This window comes from Corvus hawaiiensis, chromosome 6 (assembly GCF_020740725.1).
Source record: "Corvus hawaiiensis isolate bCorHaw1 chromosome 6, bCorHaw1.pri.cur, whole genome shotgun sequence".
Classification (NCBI taxonomy): domain Eukaryota; kingdom Metazoa; phylum Chordata; class Aves; order Passeriformes; family Corvidae; genus Corvus; species Corvus hawaiiensis.
In genome coordinates, this window is record NC_063218.1 from 6,450,270 (window position 1) to 6,473,544 (window position 23,275).

Sequence of the window (23,275 nt, forward strand, 5' to 3'; positions counted from 1 at the left end):
TGGGATGTACAGTCTTGACACTCTCCCAAATGCCCACTTGGAAGAAGCTGCTGTGCTGATGCTGCCAACTCCCAACCTGGCAAAAGCCAACCCCAATTACAAAGGACAAGCAGCAGGAACAGTCCCTGACTGAGGTTTTTTTCAGCAGTGGAAATTATGGGTTGTTCTACCAGTGTTTGCCATGAAGGCTTTACGCTGTTCTCCCTCCTGTGCTGAGCCCAGGGTCTCCTCACCACAGCTGAGGAAGCTGCGAATACGTACTCCGTGAGTCAAAAAAAATAAAAGCTCAGCAATGAATATTTTTCACCATAAATAGAAAAAGTTTTCTTCACCTGTCCCTACAGATGGCAAAACCTATCTGTGGACAACTAGATTTGGATGGTTTACCCTCAAACTGAATTAAGGCCACTCTGTCTCTTACAGCTGTGATTACTCCACACCCAGACACCATTCCTGGCTGGGACAAAACCTGTAGGGTCTGGTCAAAGCCACTTGTAAAGGAATAGAAAAAGCTCCACCAATTTCCACATGCTTTGGTTTCTGCACTGATGGAACACCAAAGCAATGGTGGTTTCAAGAACAGGTCAGCAATGTTGTGTGTGTTTATGTCAAAAAATCTCTCATACCTTGGCACAGGCAGTTCTTTAGCGAATGCCACTTGTGACCAAGCCAATGATGCAAGAAGCAAAGAGAACCATCTCTTAGAAATTATTTAAATTTCCAAGTGAAACACTTCTGCCTCTATCCCACTATCCTTCAAATCTTCATTTTGCATCTGAAGTGTAATTTTTTTTGAGGTTACCCATTTGCAGCAAATAAAATGGAACGTTTTATGAACAAAAGGTTATAAGAAAATACTTATTATCTACTCAGATAAAGTATTCCCTCTTCAGCCTGATTTGCTTGGGAGAGGGAATTAGATGCTACAGAAGTTTTATGGATGAGGTATCTGTGACCAGCTCGGCTTATTTCCTATTGTCTTCAGGCTAACGAGGAGGACAGTCAAGAACTGTTCCTATTGTCCTTTAGAGAAGCTCTGTCCTAACAGATTTATCCCTCATCCCCAAACCACCTAAAAATAAGATCATGTTTTGCTCATTAATATCAACGAATTGTGTTCTGCTTTGGCCAGGAAAACAAGAGCTATCACTTTTACGGTGCTCAAGGAAAGTAAGGACACAAATACTCAAGGTCAATAAAATGCACTTTTTATTCTGTATCAATGAAAATATAGCCACATGTAAATAAAGACGTGTGGAAAAAAAAAAAAAATCAACATTGATCCTCCCTGAAGAAGTACAGTTCATTGTGCTAAAACCCATTTTCCTTTGGGTTAGAAACAGTTGTCTGCCAATGCTTTAAAGTGACTCATGATTTTCCTTGTTGTTGAATTTTAGCAAACAGAAAAGTGCAACAAGAAGCTCGCTACAGATAAACCAATTTCAACCGACCACACACGGCAACGTCCAAGAGTGACAGGGGAGTCACGATTAACGAAAGCATTCCCACGCCTTCCTCCTGGGCAGTCACACAGGTGGCCAAGGGAGCATCCACTCTGTACAAACTGATGTGTGATTTTCAGTAGAAAGATGGTCCTTCCTTGATGTAATTCGTGATTGCTTTGCAGATTTCAGATATGGTAGCAGAGGTGCGTTCCTTTCATAGCTGTTCGGTTTCAAATGCTTTATTTTTTAGATTTTTTTTTCTCTAGGTTTTTATAAGCTTCCTGCTGTCAAAATACAGTTCTCAATTGCTTTTGTAGAAATAATCCTGAAAGGCAGAGGCATTTAAAATCCTCCCAAATCCTCAGTATATTAACAACAGCAAAAAACATAGCTGGGCTGTTCAAAAATATTGTCGGGAACATGAATGTCATTTGCATTGGCTAGTGTACAAACAGCAGCAAGTAGTAACAGAAGAAACATCACCCGAGCAATAACCCTTTCCCCCAATTTCTTCCTTGCAAAAAAAAAGAGTTTTCTCAAAATACTTTTCCTCCCCAGTCCAGTGTCTGTGAATCACATACATTCAAAAGCTGCAGTTACTCTGTAGATCGGGTTTTCCAACATGAGCTTTTAAAACCAGTTGTTTTGCCCAACTTCTCCACGAGGGTTGCACAAACACAATTATACCAGCTGGTGCTTTTTCAGCTAATGGGACACCTTGAAACTTGGAACTCAAAATGTAAGGACCTCAGGGTAAAAAAAAAAAAAAAAAAAAAAAAAAAAAGGAGGATTTAAAGCTCATTATGCTTTGAAAGTCCTGCTAATGGTAGTGGAAAGATTGCCACAAACCAGGGATTAGTCCCTGTTAGGTGCTCAAGGGTGGAGAGAGATACCAGAGCACAAACATGGGCTGGGGAGTGCTGGGCTGGCGATACAAGGAAAGAAAAAAAACCCACATTGGTATTTCAGCAGAGAAAAAAAAAGAGAACTAGAAGGCAGGTTATGCCAAGGTTGGGCACTCAGCACAGCCCCGTGGGTACCTTGTGAGGGCGAGCTAGTTTTTAAGGTTCAGCATCTCTGTGCAGGCTTGTACAGCAGCTCCTGCTCAGTTTAGTTTTCAGTTGTCATTTTGGGTGAGGGGGGAAGCCTAAGGAAAAAAAACTAGAAAAGCAGTACAATGTTTTGACTGTAATGAGGTCCCCTGTGATGACAATTCATTAAAAAATCATCTCCCCCTGCCACTAATTGTGAAAATTCTGTGAGCATGCTTCTGCCAGGATACTTCCACAGACACCACTGCAAAGCTGAGCGTGCACAGACATGGGCAAGATCATGCCCACCCCTTGTCCCTCTTTCGTCCCAGTATAAATTCCCTAGATTTTTCTTCATTTAGGAGCCTAGGATGACTAGTTGCCTAAATGTGTGGGACCTCATAAGCATATCGAAGGGGTGGGGGAGGCAGGGGAGGAATCCTAAAACCCATGCCAAAGCTGCTGTGTCCCTCACAGAGCCAGGACTTCAGCCTTCAAAGCCTGGTCTGGGGTGAGGGCTATGCTTGATAAACCCCTCCACAAGCTGCCCCTTCCCTGCTCTGCTCTGCTCCGGGTGTGGATGGAGATGAGGACACACAAACAGGGCTCAGAATTGAGCACATCTGCTCACACCTGGATCAGCAATGCTCAGATGGAGGGCTGCATGGCAGGATTCAGTCTCACAGCACCTGGTGCTCAGCCTCTTGTCTTTGTCATCGTCTCTCTCTGTGGTAGCAATAATAGCTTTATTTTTAACTGTGCTTCTCCCCAGAGAGAGTTTGCACAGCTTATGTACATATCTGGCTTGTGCAAGGATATTCTAGACAGTCATGAATTTTGAGCAGTTACTTTGGATGGAAATTACTGACAGTTCAGACACCAAGAACGTGTCTTTTGGATTCAAATATGTCTTAATTAAAAAGTGCCCTTTCCCTGATTGGTTCAGCTGATTTTTATGGCAATTCATCTTGCTGTCCCAATCTTCAAACACGTCCTCTACATTTCTGCATTCAGCATGCAGCATTTAGTAGGGCATGAAATCTTGGAGCCATTTGCATTAGACAAGGGCCTGAAATTAAAATTCTAGTACCCACAGTTCTCAGTTTTGAGAAAGCTCAGCCCACACTGGGACTCAGCGTCCTGGTCCCTCTGCGAGAACTGGGTTAGAGTTAGAGAAATTAATGGAAAGATTTCCACTGACCTTAGTAAGAATATTAACACAAGATGCTCAAATATTGAAAATATTTACCTCCAAAACAGAGAACACAATTTAGAAGAGCTGCTGAGATCACTTTACTGAACCACTTAGTCACTGGCTGGTATTTAAGCTGGCCATTAAAAAATCAGCGCTTGCTACCATTCTTATTGGCATATTATTTCTTCTGAACACAAATAGCAAAACAGATCATTATCTCATTAAATCTGCTGATGCAACATCACTTAATCAATCTCCCCATTTCTACAATTTGCTAGCCTAATGATCTAGGCAAGAAAACAAGGAAGGAAGGAAGGAGAGAGAAAGAGAAAAGATATAAACAAACAAACAAGGAAGGGATACACTGCAATTCATTGTGGAAAATATCCTGCTTCATATTACCTAGCCTTCAAAACACAGAAATTAACCCAAGATATGCAGCTACACCTGCACATAAAAGCCCAGCAAAGTCTCTGTGAATAAGAACAGTCAATAGGTATGTAAGGTTTATGAAGCATATAATGTCCTAATTCATGTGAGAATGGTTGGCAGTACTAATGGGATTTTGTTACATAAACTGTGCTGATAAGGCATTGGAACTTTAAACAGTTAGCAAGAGTATTTTTATGGCTGGCATGTTTTTCAGACAAAATATGGTGAACCTTTACCTTCACCACAGCCTCACAAGCTGCAGCTTTGTTGGGGAGTCCTACATCCTTTACAGGGCCACTGATCTCTCAAAAGGCAAATAATCAACCATCAGTGACAAGTAAGGGGGGGAATGAACCTGCCCTAGGAGAAATGCTGCAGTACCAGCTTTAGGAGCATCTCTGAATCCCTGTGAAAGCAGAGGCAGTGGGAGGCTGACACTGAGGTCAGTTGTGAAATGTGCCCACAGGAGGGAAATAGTGCCAACTATTACATTTGAGAAAACTCGGTTTGTGTGCAAGTTTTCTGGGAAAGCTCATTAGCCAATTCTACCCTCCACGGGAACAAGCCACAGCTCCCCTTGTCCAAGTGCAGGGATTTTATTGGGACAACTGAAAGGTACATTTGCAGACCTGCTTTGCACTTCAACGCTAATGAGCTTTTCCACTGGTATCAATAAATTGTCCTGCTCACATGTTTAGCATTCCTTTGGCATGCATTGCCAGATAAATGCTTTATTGTCTTTCTGGTAGCTTGCCCAATTCCCACCAGGAAGATTTTTAACACCCAAATCCTGCCTTATTTATTGGCTACTGCCTCTCCCACCCAATACATTCAATTTACCACTTGATAGAATTAGGCAGTGGGTGGCCCTCAACCTTGCTTTAAATAGAAAAGAGATGTGGCTGGGAATCTACAGACCATCAACAGGCAGTAGGAAGGGTTGGGAGGTGCCATTGCATCCTTGCCCCCAAATTCCTTTTCTAAAAGTCCCATTGTGGGAGGACCCTGCAGAATACCACCACCCCTTCTGTGATTGATTTCAGGAGAAGGATGTTCACACTGACCTACTGATGACCCCAAAGGAATGAGCTCTAAACATCCACTGACTGCAATGGGATTGTTGGTATTCAAAAGCTGGGTTTAAACTACTAGTTTAGGTGACATTTCAGTTCTGTAATTTTAAGGTACAACCTGACTGAGCTTGTTTGTAATGCCAGGACTCCTAATTACACCTAAAATAAAATAAAAAAAAGAAGCTGTTGCCAAACAGCATTTGATGATTCGAGTGAAGAAGGCAATAATTAATCCTGCAGGGACAACAGAGGACTAATTAGAAGCAGAGCAGAAATTTTCCTTTTCTTGGGAAAAAAAATGCTTTTTTTCATGAGAGCTCAGATAAGACACCCAATTTACAAACTGAACTGTGACCTCCAACTAATGGTCCTGGCAGCAGGCTTGGATGCAAGCGAATTCCCAGTGATCAGTCAGAAAATGCTATTTGTTTTTTTTCTTTTTCTAGTAAAACGAAGTGGTGACAGATAAAAGAGGTGGAACATCTCAGGAAATTCTACTGAAAACAAGTCCAGGACAGGAAAAGTGCCCACATGTCTTGGCATAGCACACACGGAGACGATGAGCAGAGCCCTAGGTCTGGCTGAGGAAATACAGAGAACTTCTGCTATCACTACATGGCACTGGTTCAAATTGCTGCTGGGGGTGAAGTTCACCCGAAGTGTAGCTGGAGTAGGAAGCCAGAGGGAATGATCACACACATGGCAGAAGGTGGTGTCTCACTTGAGTTCCCCTTCTCAAACTGGCTCATTAAAACCCACAAACACCCCAGTCCCTGCCATTCTGTGGAACACTGTGCTGCTCAAGAGTGTACAAAATGGCCACAAATAAAATAAAATAAAACAAAATAAAACAAAATCGAAGGTTTGTTTAATAAAATAATGCCCTGAGAATGGCAGAAGGCTTGCCCTGTTATTCCTGTTTAATTTGGAGACTTGTTGCTAAGCCACAGATTGCAAAGGATTTTGTGAGTAGCCCTGTGAGCCATCACAGAGACTGAAGAGGTTACAGAGTCTGGAAAAACATCTAATAATCTCATAGGGTCAGGTGTAAACCTTTGAATGGGGCTAGACAAGTAGGGAATAAGCCTGGGAATGGGGCTTGGGCAGACCCTAGGAATGTGCACAGGACCCATGGATGTGCCCAGACCCTTTGGACAAGCCCAGGCCTTCTCAGAGATGGTGCCCACACATTGTGAGAGGAGCAGGCTGAATCCAGAGCGATGAGAATCCAGAGGGATGAGAATCCATAGGGCTGAGAACCACCTCCAGACCCAGCCACTAATGAGAAACCTACACATTTCCTACAGCCTTAGATGTGCATGTCTGTCAGGGCAGCACTGGAAAACAGCTCAGATGCTACTGATACTGTGATGGCATTTTCAGACACTGTAATCACCGTTCACTGGACTGGGGAGGAGGCTGGAAGAGGGTGTGGGTGTTGTTGATGTATCCATATCAGCCCACTGCTTCCAGAAACTGCATAGTCACTGAGACATTATTCTCAGTGTTTGGCACCAAGTGTGGATTTTAGCTGATGCCCAACGAAAGGCTTAATTTATTTATATGCCATAGTTTTAGAATATGCCAGATTTCTCTGCTGTCTGTTTGATGAGTATTGGCTCTCACAGCTACTATCTTGAAATTTGGCTACACGTTCCTCAGCATGGTATTTAAACTGAAAACCAGAAAAAAATAGGACATAACTAAGAACCTTCAAATTTTACCTCCTGTTTGTGCTATTAAAATCTACAGAATCACCAGATAATAAAACAACACAACTTGGGATTTTTTGGAAACCACTTGGTCCAACCCCCTCTGTTCACAGTAGGGCCAGCTGCAAATACAGAGTCCATGCACTGATGCTACATAATTTAGATACTATAAGCCCCTTTCCAGTAGGTTTTTGGGACACTGGAAGAGCTTTGGCTCTCCTGAAGCCCACATTTCCCCCTAGCAGCATATATTTGAGTCTCCTCTAACGGCCTTTCCCTGTCCCACAGCTGTCACCCCCAAAAAGTCTGCCAGCCTCATCCTTACACACCACCTGAAGGAAGAGGAGCCTGCCAACTTCCAAATAAATTAATTATGAGGACAGAAACAGGCACTATGCAGAGAGAAGTCAATACTGGCCTCAGTGGAATGTTGTCACCATTTTTGGACAGCATTCTTTAGAACCTTCTCCTCCCTCTCCCCTCTGTCTTCCCACTGCAAGCACAGAGCCAGGGCTCTGCTGTGGCCTGGGCCACCACCTCTGTCTGCCCTGGAAGCTCTTTGGTACAACATCTCCCTTTGATGGATTTCCAAGCCTTGGCCTCTGTCCACTGCATGACACAGCTCAGTGGGAAAACTCCTATAATCCTAAATACCCCAGAGCAGCCAAAGATCCCAAATGGGTGTCAGTCTTTCACTGCCCAAAAATTGTCTGATGGTGTCCCTCTGTGCCTTGGCATTGCACATCACGATGAAGAGCACCTCAGCTGTTACACACCTGTGAAAATGAGGGTTCATGGACTATCCTGTCATGGTATTGAGGCAAAAAGTTAAAAATCTGATCACCACAAGCCAAGAACTGAGCATCTGAGTATATTTATGGAGATCTCATTAACAATTTAGGATGTGAACACTTTGTTTCTGGCTGCATGCTGAGACATTTCAGTGCTCCCCTTACTGTTAGTCACAGCCACAGGAAAGTGCTTCTGTGCTGGCAAGATGGTAAGCAGACCCTTTTAGAGACACCTTTTATACAAACAACATCAGTCTGGGAGCTTGAATCATGGGTTGGATTAACTTCATTTACCCCCTAGCAGGCTACAAATCAAGTGTCTAATCTGAAGTTATTACTCTGCAGTAAATGATGAGAGACTGGCACCGCCGGAGCAGGATTTATCCCACCTGTCTGAAACACCTGCCTGGAACGAGCCAGATCTGAATTCCCATTCCAAATGGGTAGGTATAGATCCATATGGTGTGTCTACACATCCTCTGCAGACAGGCAGAAATATACTGTGCTACTGCTCAGTCTGAACTGAATCTGCTCTCAACCACACAACATAAAGTCTTGTCACTGGAGTGGGGAGGGCTGAGCCCAACCTAACACAAAATCCTTTTTAAAGGGCTTTTAATTATGGCTAATTGATGCATTCATGGCAGACAGCCAGACATAGAGTGGGTGCACACCAGTAGTTTCAGACTGTGGGCCAAGCAAGCTCGCATCTCCAAGAAGAAAATAATGATGAAAAGCACTTATCTGCTTTATAGAAAACAGATGAAAAAGTTTGTGAGAATCTTGCCCCAGATTCCTGGCTCCACGTGCCATGCATCATGAGGCTGATTAACATAACATAATAAATAAATACAATTTATTCAGCATGGCCTGGTCAAGCCCTTTTCGAATGCTTCTGCCATTTGAGTATTCAAAATCAATATGTGCCTTCTTGTCCCACTGTGCACTACAAGGTCAATTTTCTGCCTGACTAAATGCACCCAGAAGGATGATTTTAGTTTGTTTGTCATTTGTTAGATATCACAGCACTGATCTTTGCACAATACTCTTTATGTCAGTAAGAACATTCACTGCTTTTCTACCAGAAGAAATGTGGACTTTTTGTCAATTTTAGCTCCATTCAGCACTTTGCTTTAAGAATGTATTTCATCTGGAAATGCATCATAGCATATTAAACCCAGTAAAACACATAGAGATTGTGCTATCCATTTGTACCAAAAAAATTAAGGGATAGTTATAAAAAATATTCCCAGATGTGGAAATCTAGATGGATCAAACTTTTCCTCCTACAGCCTATTAAGAGCAACGTTAACAAAATCCATTCAACCCTCCTCTGTAGGAAAATGGTATTTGATTTTTTTTTTTTTTAAAAAAAACAAAGCAGGTATCACTTAGACGCCACCTAACTTAGGGAAAAAAATATTTATTTTAAGAAACAATCTGTCCTATTCTGACATCCAAAAAGATAGGCTTGGGTTTTCTAAATGCTCAAAATCCAAGTAAAAAAGTGTCAATTTCTCACAATATATCCTTCTATGTCCTCACTCCCAAATTCCACATTAAACCTTTGGCGTTTTTTTGTTTTCCCTTCCAGTTCAGACATCCTTTTCCCCAAAAAGCCTCTAAGCTATTTCATGAGCACAACATCTGTTTTCTGACCCATGCAAATGATGACGTCTGTGGAACGGTCTGTTACTTCCAGAGCGACTGCTCTCAGCTTCGCAAAGAGTACAACATTATTTCTGCAGCTGCCAGTCCTCTGAAACTGTCCTGGGATTCAAAATACATATTAAAGTCCAGTAAGATTATCAGATTCAACCTTCAGGTCACACCTGTGCAACAGGGTTATTCTCCATGTGGTGGTAAATGAAGACTGAACTTGAGTCTAGCAATGAGCCCAAACTTTGGTGCCAGCAGCATCGAGCCCCTATAGTTGTGCTACTTCTGCAGAACAGGGAAAAGAAAAATGGACAAAGCTTAAGTTTGTCACTTCCAGAATCAGCTCTGCTCTAACCCCCATGCCCTGGCAAAGACAGAAAAAAAATGACTTACAAATACAAATTCAGAAGAACTGAATCCTCACTACAACAATTTTTTTTCAGTAATTATCCTGAAGTGCTGTTCTATCTCTTATATGCAACATTACACAAAAAAAGCTATTAAAAGCACTCTAGTTCTTTTGCTTTGGGAAGTGCTTACTCTTCTGTACACATTTTCTGTACACGTTTTATTTCTATTCCAAAGTCCAGAAAGATAAAATCCACTTGTGTGTACGCAAAATGCTCTGGACACACAAAGCACAGGGGAGGTGCTAAGGATGCTGTTCCCAGCGTCTGGCAGGAACATCTGTACAGGTTTGGAGCTCTTCAAGGAAAGAAAAGGAAAGCATGCAGCTGAGAGCTCCCTCCGTGTGGTGCGTCACTGCTTGAGCACTGGCTTGGATGGAAATGACACCTTGGTGTCCTTGTTGCACTTAATGACTACAGGAGGTTACTTTCAGTCCAGCCTGAACTACAGGACTGACTCATGCTTTTTAACAGAGAAGGAATGCCCCAGTCACTCATCACATCATGCACAGCGCGAGGGGACAGGAGAGACGAACTGCTAACAACTCCACGAAACAACATGTAATGCTCCCAACATGGATTCTGGAGGCAAAGTCCTTCAGAATTGCACCAGCCAGAGTCAACCCCACAAACTGGGCCTCTCCCAGCACACAGCCCATCCACAGGCTGCACTGACTGTGCCTGCGGGACACCCATCACGCCACACCACTGCTTTCTGCAAGGTAGAAGCTCATTCCACTGAACTTGCAATGGACGGTGTTGGAATATCAGAGCCAAAGCAGCACTAGAAACAGACCTGGAGACACTGTATTTGTTTCACGAACTTGGTATTTTACACTGTTTAGCCACTACACATTTGAACCACTCAAGCTGCACTTGAACTGTAATAGACATTCTGGGCCCGCCCAAATGATTTTCAAGGTCAGACTAATCCTGTTAACACATTCTCTCATTGTAAAGTGGCACAAAGTTACACCTGACTTGCAAGATAAACCTAAACAGAGATCCCTTTGCATGCCATGCAGTTCTACCTAGAATGAACATCAGCTACAGAGAAAGAAAAGCAGTCTGTCACAAAGGCAGAGGAATGCCATTAAGGCTAAAGCTTTCTAACAAAGCCAACCCCCATTATCCTGCTGTCTCTTTTGCAGCATCACTTCATGGCAGGTTCATGCATTCCAGGAATTTTAACGAAGTCTGGCCCCCAGACTGAGCCTATGTGACTCAGCTATTCACCAGGCAGCCCTGGGCAGTGGCTGTGTGTCTGTCTTAACCAGCAGACCAAGTCAGGCAAGAACATTCAACACATGAAATCTTGGCACTTAAACTGTACCCACAAGGTCTGTGCAGACTCCAGCAGCCTGCAGCAACCCTGTTAACTCCCTAACCCATGACCCCCACCCCATTCCTCCAGAGTCCCAGGGTGGGATTTATAACAGGACATGGGAGGTCCTGTTGTTCTGCAGGTGCAGGTTGTTCTTGCAGTCCAAACCGCGGCTGCAGAGTCATGGACTTGTACTTGTGTCAGAATAGCAGCTGCAAAATACAGCTGAAAATGTTGACAGAGGCAACTGCAGCTGTGGAGAACTATAATGAGCAAGTGGTCTGATCACCAGGTTTTGGGAAGAGCTGTCCCTTACAGTGGCTTTTTATTCTTCCCTCTTTTTTTTTCTTTTTTTTTTTGCTATCTCTAATTTCCTAAAGAAAGGGGCAGAAACAGGACAGAAAAAACTATCATCGCCCAAAAAGCCTCCATGAGTTAACACAACAGAAGCAATAACTTCTTGGGCTTTCTTATAAGCTTTTGGAGGTTTATGGGTTTGGATTTTTGGATTTCACAGTCGAAGATATGCTCACCCTAAGATGTAGATTCCTAATTGCCACTACTACAAATGATGGTTTGCTTAAGTTTTAGGGATTTTGTTAATTTTTCAGGAAGTGATTTCGTTTAGTCTAGTTTTCTAATGTTAAAAAATGGATCTAACACTGGTGTGTGGTTAGAATACTCACTAATTATAACCATGTATTTGATATACCTGATTCATAGTGATGCCTTGTGGTACATACATGTTTTACTCCAGGCACTTCTGAAAACATGGAATTTCGATGCAAGAGGTCATTTAAGTCAGAGGCAGGGGGGATCCTTTTCTGAAGGAGCCACTGTGCTTTGCTGGGCTGGCCTCAAGATACCTCAGGTAACAGCTCTGAAGCTGCAATGGCAATTTCTGCTATGCATCTTGTGTACCTGGACTCAAACCACAGCAAATAGAGAGGCAAAAATCCCCACCACACTCAGGGGCAGACCCAAGCAGAGTCCAAAAGCTCAGCTCCAAAGAGGACATCAAACAGGATCCAGTGCAAAGCCTGCCCTGCTGCAGCCCTGCAAAGCCAGCAGTGCCTTGAGAGCAATGCTCCAGGCTGGGAGGTGGAGAGCGGGTCTGAGCATGGTCCAAGGCTGGAAGATGCCAATGGGAGTCAGCTAAGAGGAGGATCAGAGCCTCTGACACAGACCTGAGGGACTCAGTCCATGTGGGACCTTGCTGTGTGGGCACTGCAAGCCTGCTCTTGAAATGTGCCCCCTCCATGCTCTGAAACTTTCCACGAGCCCAAGGCACGAACAGCACTCCAGGGAGGACTCCACCTCCCCAGCACACCCACAACTCTCCCACCCACACACACATCATCACCCAAGCACCTTGCACTAAAGAGAATTTCATCCTGACCAGTTATTTTCTCTCTTTCTAAAGGCAGCTGCAGACTGATAAATTTACTCGTGAAGGAGAGTGGAGGGGTGTTAACCACAGCCTTTTAACTTCAGGCTTTCAAACCTGCTCACGTGGTTCCCAAGAAGCTGAACTATGAGTGTTCTCTCCCTTGCTCAGACCTCGTGCCAAGTCTTTCTGCCAGGGGCAATTGGGGGGACAGTGGGAGAGCAACCTCAACCCTACAAAAATGGGACATGCTAATGAAGATACTGACAGAACTGGACACCACCACTGAGTGCTGCAAAGAGAATTTACATAATGTTACTCTAACAGTTCAGTAAAAATGACATCAGTAAAAGGAGGCTTTCAAGAAATAAGTTACCCCCAAACACTCAGGGAGCACAACTGAGAGTTTCTGTTAGTTTCATTTTGTTACATAAATCACCATTATTATTATTCTTATTATTCTTATTATTATTTCTTACTTACGATGTTAAAAGAGCAGGAGGATACTTGAAATAAAAGGCTGTGCATGCACAATACCCACACAAGTAAATTCCACTGATCCACCCTAGCACCAGGCACAGTGCCCTTCCCTGCCCACTGAGCTGAGCCCTCCCTTTAGAAGGAGTAGGGGAATTCACCACCAAATATACAGTATATCATTGTGGAATGATACCAGGAAACAATACTAACAGGAGCCTGAACATGTCCTTCACATCATATTAATCTACTGCTTAACTCGGCAGAAAAGACAGGAGAAAGTAAAAGCTCAATTCACCCAGCCTGAGATCAAAACTGTCATGGCAATATTGGCAGGTTAGACCCTGATTCTTTAAATAGTACATTGCCTTTGTTAAACAAAAGTCATTATTTTATTACATAATAGAGATTATAAATAAATGTAAAGTGTGCATGCAGTCAACTGCATATTATACAAGCTATATCTATGTTAATAATTGCTTTCTTTGGCAGGCCAGAATCCAGCTGGACATGCAATATTTACATATCAAAATCCTTGGTGTGTTCAAGTCATATTGGATGCAAGTGAAAATATATATGTATATATATTTACCGTATACACACACACATATATATATATGTATAAAGGTATATATACACCTCTGCATATATACTGTATACATATATACACATAGGTATATGCTAAAAGTGGATTTCATCTTTTTCAGATTCAGGTGATGCAGGCCTTGAAACGCTAAAAATATCCTGACAGGGTATCTGGGGGGGGGACTGGGGTGATAAATGAGACTTGGGGGAAGAGAGCTGGGATACGTTCTTTTCGGACAATATTTTTAAAATTTCTGCCACCTGCTTCTCAAGGGCAGCCATCCTACTGCTTAGCAGCTGGATATCTTCTTTGAGTTCGTGCTTGACTTCCTGCAGCGTGGTTTGTAAGGCCTGCTCAGGAATGGGGTAGAAAGGACACCTAGCATCCGCCTGGATGGGGCTGTGCTCCAGGGGGCTGCGAGTCTCACCAGCTTTATCCAAGCGAAGGTCACTTTTTGTTATTCCACTGTCACAAGAGTCTGTTTTCCTCAGTGGGTTTTTATTTACACCATTCTCCGAGTCATTGGACTTGGGGTCGTCGGACAGCAACCCCATGGATTCAGCCTTTGTGACGTTGTTCCAGTCCTCCTTCTTCTCCTCGTGGGTCCCCATGGTGTTTTTCAGCCGAAGCCACCCTTTCCCGTTCCCGTTTTTCATCCGCATGGGGCTGTTCACTTTGAGACATTTCTGGTCTCCGTTTCCGTTCGGCTTGAGCTCCATCGCGTCGCGGTTGTTCTGCTTCACGGCCTCGCTGGTTTTCATGTACGCCAGCGTGGTCTGGATGGGGGTGATCTGGGACACGGTGACCACGCTGGTGCCCGTGATGGAGGCCCCGTTCTGCACGCTCCTGCTTTCCACCTGCAGCTGGTTCCGCTCCGGGTCCATGTGGGTCGAGCCTTGATTGCGCATCTCCTTTTGCTGCTTGAATTTCTGGAAGAGTTTCCGCACAGGGTGGTCCACAGGGATGCTCAGCGTCACCTCGTTCTTCTGGCGCAGGCGCTCCTCTTCCTCCTTCTTGACATCGCTGATCTTCCGGAAGATGATCTGTGGGGGATAGATCCACAATAGTCAGGACCCAAGGGACATTACATACAAACATTAATTTGAGATGGATAAACAGTCTTGAGAACAGCCATTTTTCTCTTCATTCTTAATTCTGATCTTCCTTTCCATCTTAATCTTTTGTAGTGAATTCAAACAGAGGAGATCAAGACATACTAACTTCAAGATTAGCCACTATAGATAACGTACATACATACACACACACTTTCTTAAAAGTATACATCAAAAGTGGGTTTCACCTTTTTTCTTGATGCAGAAGATACTACTACTTGAAGAACTAAAAATATCCTGATGTCAACAGAAGGAAAGAAACTGAACAAAGAGAAGAAAGGAATCGACAAAGAACCCAAACACCGTGATGCCAACCTACCCATTATTCACACTCATACCTGCTCCCTCACTGTCTTTAGTACAGATCAAAAGGAAACAGTAATTCAGTGGGGACTACACAGCTGTAAGATTAATTCAATGTACACACCCATTTTTCCAGAGGCTGGAAAATCTTAATGTGCTCAATACTTTTTAGTTTTGCTGTTAGGGTTATGTAGAAGTGGCTGGAGGGTGCAAGTAGATTCCCCATGGGCCACACGTGTGGCTTCACACACTTTGCAAGTGTTTACTGCAGAGTTAGTATGTCTAATATGTGTAGGTGAAGTGGGAGCACCACAGAGAAGCAGTGTACCAGGGTTGTGTGGTTATAAAACCCAGCAATATCCACCATCTCATCATGCCATGCCATTTAATGCTGAGTTATTTCACCCTGCAGCATGTCTCAGGCTGCTACAGAAAAAGGAATTTGAGCTTCAGGCTGGGGGAGGATCCACAGAGCAAAACCTTTTTGTTGATTTTCTGCATGTTACTCATATGATTTTATTTTTCTTTTAGGTTCATCCAGTTTTCTTGAATGTGGGACTGAGGCAGGATAGGGAAACGTTCTCTGTTTGACAACACTGTGAAAAGCAGCCTATGATTAAATACAAATACGGACTGCGAAGGGATAGTGTGGTAAGAAAAGGAAAACAAAGCCCTTGAAATACACAAATAAAACCCTGTGTCAGTCAGCTGTAGGTTTTGAAATATCAACTGGAGTATCCATATTTTAGTATCTATTTACTTTCAAGTCTCGCATCTTCTGAAGTCATCAGAGAAGTGCCACGATGGCTACAGATCCTTCACTGCATGAATTTGGGATGAGCTGGACTTCAAAGCTTCATTAGAGAGCTTTCAAATGCAGTAGATACATCCTTGCCTGCTGCTGATAGATGCAGCTGCTTTTAATAATTCGGTTAACTTGCTTATTAGAAGCCCAGTTGAAAAAATATAAACAAAACCAAGGGACAATGACGGAAGTTACTTTCATCTGACTCCTCTGACCTGGATGCAGCACCACATTCCCTCATTTGGAGGCTCCCCTTCATTAGCAGCTGCCCTCATGGAGCTACTCTCTCTCTCTCAGACCACTGGGGAGAGCAAATAATGGAAAGAGAAGTTGCTGTTGATTCAAAGTTGGGTGATGACATTTAATTGAAGCCACGCTCTCTAAAGGCAGATTTGGAAGGTGGGTTGTATGTGATGTTTTGTTTGTGCCTCTCTTTCCCCAGAGGGCAGCGCAGCACCTCTGGCACAGGATGCAACAGGGAAAGCAACCAGCTGCAAGGCTGTGTCCCCAAGGTGTGTCCCAGGGGACATGGCTGGTTCCTCTGCTGGTGTCCCTGTTTGGCTGTGCTGCTCTGCCTTGTGATGAGTCCCTTAAAACATCTGCAGTGGGGAAAACATCCTCTACCCAATGCTTTTAAAAGCTGTGTAGTGACAGGACAAGGGGGAATGACTTCAAAATGACTGTAGATTTAGACTGGATGCTAGGAAGAAATTATTTACTGAGGGTGCTGAGGCCCTGGCACAGGTTGCCCAGAGAAACCATGGATGCCCCATTCCTGGAAGTGTTCCAGGCCAGGCTGGACAGGACTCTGAGCAACCTGGTCTGGTGGAAGATGTCCCTGCCCATGGCAGAGGGGTGTAACTGGATGATCTGTAAGGTCCCTTCCAACCCAAACCATTCTATCTTTCTATGATTCCCCTGCTTTCTGGCCACAAATCTATTTCACAGCTTGAGCACCCTGCTCTCCTGCAGCCAGCCTGTGCCTGGCAGCTGCTGTCCAGAGGCAGTGGGGGATGCTGGAAGGAGGCAGCTGCCAGCAGCCTGGCATGGGCCTGTGGCACCTTCCTGGCCAGGGCAGCACTTGATATGCCACTGGGAAAGGCAGGAGGTAACTCTGACAACTTCTGTCCTGCTGCATGTTTATAAAGACCAGAATGACAACAACAAAGACCACAGCAGCAGCTTTTGATTCCTCTCCAAAAGCTTGCACTTCACTGTAAACTACGCTCTCCTCCTTTTTTACCCCAGTCCAATCTTGGTTCTTTTGTCCCTTTTCTAGACTCAGTTCAAACCTTCTCCAGACAGAGGTTATCTCCCTGCACAGAATATAACTACCAGTGACTGCTGCTGCTGGATTTGGCAGAAGAAAAGCCAGAACCTCTCTAATCTGACACCACCTGTACCTCATACTCCTGAAGTGGGTCCTTATGAAAGCCAGGAAACGACTGCAGAGCTTTCTGTCCCAGAACCACATGGCCAGGTGTCACTTGGATGGGTCCAGCCCAGTGGCAGGGGGGTCTGAGCCTGAGCACTGCTGTGACTCAGAGCAGAGCAAACACTTTGGGAAAAGCTGAAAGGGATAGGGGGCCCAGGTGGCAAATGTCATCAGATACACAGTGCAAAACTGGTCTGGCTGTGTGAGACCAAGGACCCACTAACCACTCACAGCCATGAGCTTTACCCCCACTTTACGCCCATGCAGTGGAGAAGACACACACCCAAATTCCTGCTGTCACCTCCTCAGAACATGCTCTTTCAGCTTCTTGCAGGACACAGGATGACAGAGCCCTTCAATGAATTATTTCCTTTTTCTCCTCTTGGGACAGAAAGTGCTACAGCCTGGAATGGTTATGGGCAGCTCCTTGGAGAAGCAGGTCTGCTGAACGCTGAATTAGTGCAGAAAATGCCCAGGGACTTGGAAATCCAGTCCAAGGGTTAGCTGAGAGTCAAGAATTCAGGACTCATCTACCTCGGTGGAGCCCTATTTCCAATAGAGCAAAGGTGGGCTGATGCACAGCCCCGGGCCTACTCTCCCCTTGGCTTTCTCGTGTAACCTGTGTGTGTTCATAGCTGTTTGCTATTTTCTTTTTCACTCTGAAATACATAACCAAGCAGACCCTCACATCCCAACTGACCATGTGAGATGATGTCACTTGGGATGGAGACAGATCTTGGTCCTCACTACCCCACTGAACTACTCTGCCATCAGGAGGAAATCATTTCACCCCATGGAGAACTTCCTTCTTTCTCCTCAACCAAGGAAGGCATATCCCTAGCACAGCAAGGATCTAGTTTTGGTCAGGAGTACTTGAGATCAGTAGAATCTGTGCAAGTAAAAGAAAAGAAAGATCTTATACAGACAAAGAACTGAGGAAAAAAAACGAGATGTGAATTCTAGCACCAACAGAGCAACAGTTACTTTTCATTACCCATTTTTTCCATATTAGGAAATTTGTCATGAGCTTGGATTTAATCCACCACTTCCACAGTGGTTTAAAATAAGCCAGAATAGTTAAAATGTGTTTACATTTACAAATGTTTACATGGAGATTTCATTCTTTTAATGTCCAATAACTATTACCAGCTATTTTTCCTTATAAATAAGAACAGAAAAACACCTCATGCAATCTGACATTTCCCTGCAGACTGGGAAAGGATTATTTTGAAATCTTAAACTGGATGAGCTATTTCATTTGTCTATGACCCTTTTCAGAGATGTTACACATAGGCCTGCCCAAATGTATGTCCCAGGAACAGATACAAGTTTCAAAAGACTTAATCAGAAGAAGCTGAATTGAGTGTGTGTACAGTTTATCTCAAGCAGTAAAGAGCCACACTCCTGTCTCAAACCAAGTTCCAAATTCAGTAAAGTGACAGACATTAAGTGTAGAACTTAATTTCTTTTATGGATCAGATTGTGAAAGAATGTTCCACGTGACACAAATTTTGTCCCATGGGAACAGGTTCCTGTTTTTCTTTTAGTGTATTTATTTAGGAAAGAAGGGGCAACAGAGGTGACATTAATTACTGAGCTGGCAAAGATGAAGCAGAAGTTAACTGATAGCCAGCCATGGGGACTGAAATACTTATTTACAAGGCAGGCACAGAGGAGACAACAGCAATTTGAGATTCTCCATCTGATCTCAACCTCAGCCTCCTTTCCCTGCCTCCCATACCAAGAGGTAACTCATGTGAGTGTGAACTCCATCCCTTCCAAAGGGGGACCTTACCAAAGGTGCTGGCAATGGACATGTCACTGCTGGAGCAGCTCCTGTGAGGTGTTAGCTCATATAACCAGCCCCAAAGCCAAGTGCAGATGAGGACAACAGCAATGAGGAGTCAGGAAGCCAGCTCAAGGCTGAGACACACACACTGAATTAATGAGTAAAGCTGTGGCCTTTTCAGGTGCTTTGAAATGCATCCCTTGTCTGCTGTCTTTTTTTGTACCAGTACTGTGAAAATCATCCCTCCATGACCTTGCTCCACACAGGAGATCCACACAAAGATCCCTTAATAAGTAACTCCAAGGCAGGTACGTGAAGGGATTAAAGAACTGGTAAAAGTCTTGAAGAATTACAGTAGGTTCACAGAAAATGGTAGGTGTTTGACCAGGGATCATCCTGTCCTGTGCCTGAACATCCCATGCTGTTGTTAGTGGCGTTCAATGTGTGCCTGCTCTTCTCCACAGAAATCCACAGGAAGGGACAGCAATGCATCCAAAGGGCACACAGTTGTCATGGTGATGGATGCAGCCTCTGAGAGGGAGGGAGAGCCACACAAAGCCATCAAAAAGCAAAGATTTTCACAGTGTGAAGACCCTGTCCCAGGAGAACCGGTTTGACTCAGCTCATTGGACATTTCTGCAGCAGAAACACAACACTCCCCACAGCTACATCCACTCAGTAACCCACAGGTCACTCTCATTAAAGCACAGACCAGGCTGATGTCAGTGCTGGTCACCTCTCAAAAGTTTGTTCCCGGGGTAACTATCTTGTCTGCAACAACGTCCTGTAGAAGCCCCATCTCCCTTGCATCTGATTGTTCACAACCTGATGTATTTGTTCAGATCCCTGTATTTTGTTCCTATTTAATACAGCAACACCTTAGAAGGCATCTGAGATCAGCGAGATAAGAATCACAGAACCATAGAATCGTTAAGGTTGGAATCAAGATCATCAAGTTTGAACAAGGTTAATAAATTTGAAGAAATACAGGGCTCTTTTTAACCTGGACCCATCTGACAGCACAGATCCAGAGCTGTACTTGGAAACACTGCAGATGGAGCAAGTGGGATGAGTGGACAAAGTGAGTTGGAGCTTTCCAAGTGATGGAGGCAGGATCTCAGGGAAATGCACCCTTCCTTGGACCACACTGCAGAGCTGGCAGTTGGTTTGCAGTTGGCTGAGACCCACCCAGCAGCTCCTTCACGAGCTTTCACATCCCACCGGAAGGATTTGGACTGGTCCACCTCCTCCAGAAATGTCTAATTCCCAGAAAAAAGGGCAATTAGAGTGTCCTCACAAGGTGTGTTGGTCTTGGCACCCTTTTATATAGGCTTTTTTTTTTTTTTTTTTGAAACAAGAGAGCTGGCTTCCCTTGCCTCCTTGGCCTGAAATGACACGAGCTTAGCTGAAGCTGGCAAATGGATTTTAAAGTTTTGGGTGGTATAACCAATATCCAATACTGCAACAACACAGATCTCATTTTCTTGGAAATAATGCTACAAGGCTGTACAACAGAAATTTCTGTAAAGACGTCTGCAAAAAATACTATTAATTTTCCCATCTTGGAGTGCACTGTACAAAAGTAATTTACGTTTTTGTCATGCTAATGTGGAAGGCAGATTTGTGTCAGATCCAGGATTTAGACACAGGATACCCCAGCGCAGACGAGTGTGCTATTTCCTGGTCCTGAAAATACATAATACATAAATACATTTCCTGCTCCATAAAATACACCCAATTTCCACAGCACAGACACTCAGAACAGGGCTCACCTACAAAGCCTCTGTCTGCATCTGAACTCACCCTCCAGGAGCCCTGCACAGCGGAGGGAGGAAGAAAAAAGCACTTGGAAGGTGTGAGTCATTTCACCTGCAGCTGGATGTTAAAGCAGGTCAGACAAGCTGTACCCTGAGATGCCTGTTTGTCTCCTGTGCCTGTACAGGGAGCTCCGCGCCTGTCGCCTGTGTGCAGACATCCTCCACAGATGGTGGGGATGGAGGATTCAAATCCCTACCTCTGGCAGTGCAAATGTCAGGGTTTGGTGCAGACTGTGTAAAAAGCCTCCTGTGAAGTTTTTCTCTGTGTATGTGTGAGTGTTCTGCACCCTTCATCTGATGCTATTTTTATCCCCCCCCAGCACGTTGTGGTATTGCCAGTTCCCAGCCGGGATGAATTCCCCACAGCCTCAGGGCCCAGCCAGTCCTTACAGACAAATATTATTATTTTAAAAGCTGCAGAGGAAGGACAAGCCACAACTGCCTAGGAGACCCTGCCAGACTGGTGGCTCTCAGTGAGAGCTTGCGGAAAACCAAATGTTTTTGCCTGCACAGAGCAGCTGGATGAACCACTAACAGGGAAAGGAAAGCCACCCTTGTTCTCACTAGACTTCCCAGGCAAACTTGCAGCACAGGAATGGAGCTGCCCATAGCCCCTAGGAAATGGGAGACCACCTGAAATGTGTCTTTTCCTGTACACCCACCCTTCTGCACTGCAAACCTCATCCCACTCCCAGATGCCGCAGGATAGATCCTGCTTAGATCACTGCCACCACTGGCACTAAGCACCAACACACCCAGCAAACCCTTCCCAGGCCATTGCTCTGATGGGCTCAGGGGGGTCTAGGATGCTTCATCCTGACCCATCCTGAGTCCTCCTCTCTAGGAGCCTTTAGTTGTCAAAACAAGGCATATCTGGGATCCTCTTTTCTGATATTATGAAAACTAGGCCAGTCAAGCCCAATTTCTAATGTATAACCCTTGGTGAAAAGGCTTGCTCCAAAACCCAAGTGCTTTTAAAATCTAGGCAGGTCTCAGAGAACATGACTCACTATTAATACTTGATGTTAAAATGCTTTTAAATCTTATTTTTCAGTTTTTTTTCAAAAACCTCCCAAGAAATTACTAATACCTAATTCTAAAATGATTTTAAATCTTATTTTTCAGATTAAAAAAAAAAAAAAAACAGAACTTCCATGATGTTAAAAAATCTTCCTTTTGATTTACATCAATTAAAATGCGAATTTAAAAAGTTAAACTATGAAAGACTGGACAGAAATGGATGAATAGGAAATGACCTCACACAAGCCTTTAGGCTGCTTCCCCTAATTTACTCCTGCAAATCTCCATAAACTCTTAGCTCACTTTATAAAGCTGCACTCCAAGGATGCAGAGTAGATGGTTTGAAATGATGGCTTTATTGTTCTTCTGCTCTGTACACTCCTCAGATAGCTTCACTTTGATGTGAAATTCAGCCTCAAAAACAAACTGCTCTAACAACTCTTTTAATTGCTCTCCAGTAAATTCCCCTTAATCCTCCTGTCCCAGGAACTGTTTTGTGTTAAACCACTGCTCCATCTGTGTGTGAGACAGGAATCACTGTCCTTGGCTGTGCAGTGAAAATGACTGACTGCTGAGCAATTAGTTAATCTCCAGGATAGGGATGTTTCACTAAACAGTCTTTCATGCTGGATTTTGGAGGAAAAGAAGATTTCTGTAGGTTAGTCTTCCGGCTGCTTGAAAGAAATGGTAAATAATAGCCTTTCTGCAAATTTCCATTGATCCTGACTTCACAGCCACGGTAGCTTGCTACAGCAAAAGCTTCCTACCAAGCAGATTTTAATTTTGCTTTGGAGAAACTGTATTCGCATACATTCTTCCTAAGCAACTATAGAATTGATCTGTAAAAGATGTGATGATTTCCAATCCAAGTAACAAAGTGATGTCGCTTCAAGAAAATGAGAATTATTTCCATGATGTTGAAAAAGCCCTTTTAAGGGATATTTGATGGCATTTTATGTGCAAGGAAGAGGTTCATTCTTTTATGATGACTTAATAAAGATCTTTGTCCCCCAAGTTGCTAATCTAAAGAAAAATCAGGATGTGTAATGAGGGAGAGACCCTTCAGAAGAGCACAACAGCAGCCAATAACTGATTTCCAAAGTCCAGAAATTCCATCATCTCTTTACTGCTTGCCCTGTGGTTAAGAAATTGATTACTGTAGGTCAAATTTTAATCTGGTTCCATTTTGTGTTCGCAATCAATTCTCACAGTACCTGAGTACTCTTGCAGAGAGACATCTGTGCATGCTGGCAGCCAATTAGGCTGATCTGCATTTGTGAAAAAGCATGAATATTAAGAAGAAAGTGGTTGAGAGTTTGACCCATGTACTTCATACTTGGTATGGATCTGAGGTCATCCTGATTTCATTTAAAACATGTCTGGATGGAAGAAGGAAGAGAAGAGAAGCAGGCAGAGATCCAAGTCTCATTTGTCACTTCCCCGGAGCACCGTGGCCAAACACACAGAGCACCAGG

At 43.8% G+C, this 23,275-nt stretch overlaps 1 protein-coding gene across 1 annotated transcript in view; it reads right to left on the bottom strand.

Moving 5' to 3' along the window:
• Positions 1–1,186: 1,186 nt before the first annotated feature.
• KCNH5 (potassium voltage-gated channel subfamily H member 5) overlaps positions 1,187–23,275 on the bottom strand; it is a 162,978-nt gene continuing 140,889 nt past the window's right edge. The window contains exon 11 of the mRNA XM_048307320.1: positions 1,187–14,562. Within this exon, the coding sequence (XP_048163277.1) occupies positions 13,615–14,562 (948 nt within the window). The 3' untranslated portion in view covers positions 1,187–13,614. The remainder of the gene's footprint in view (positions 14,563–23,275) is intronic.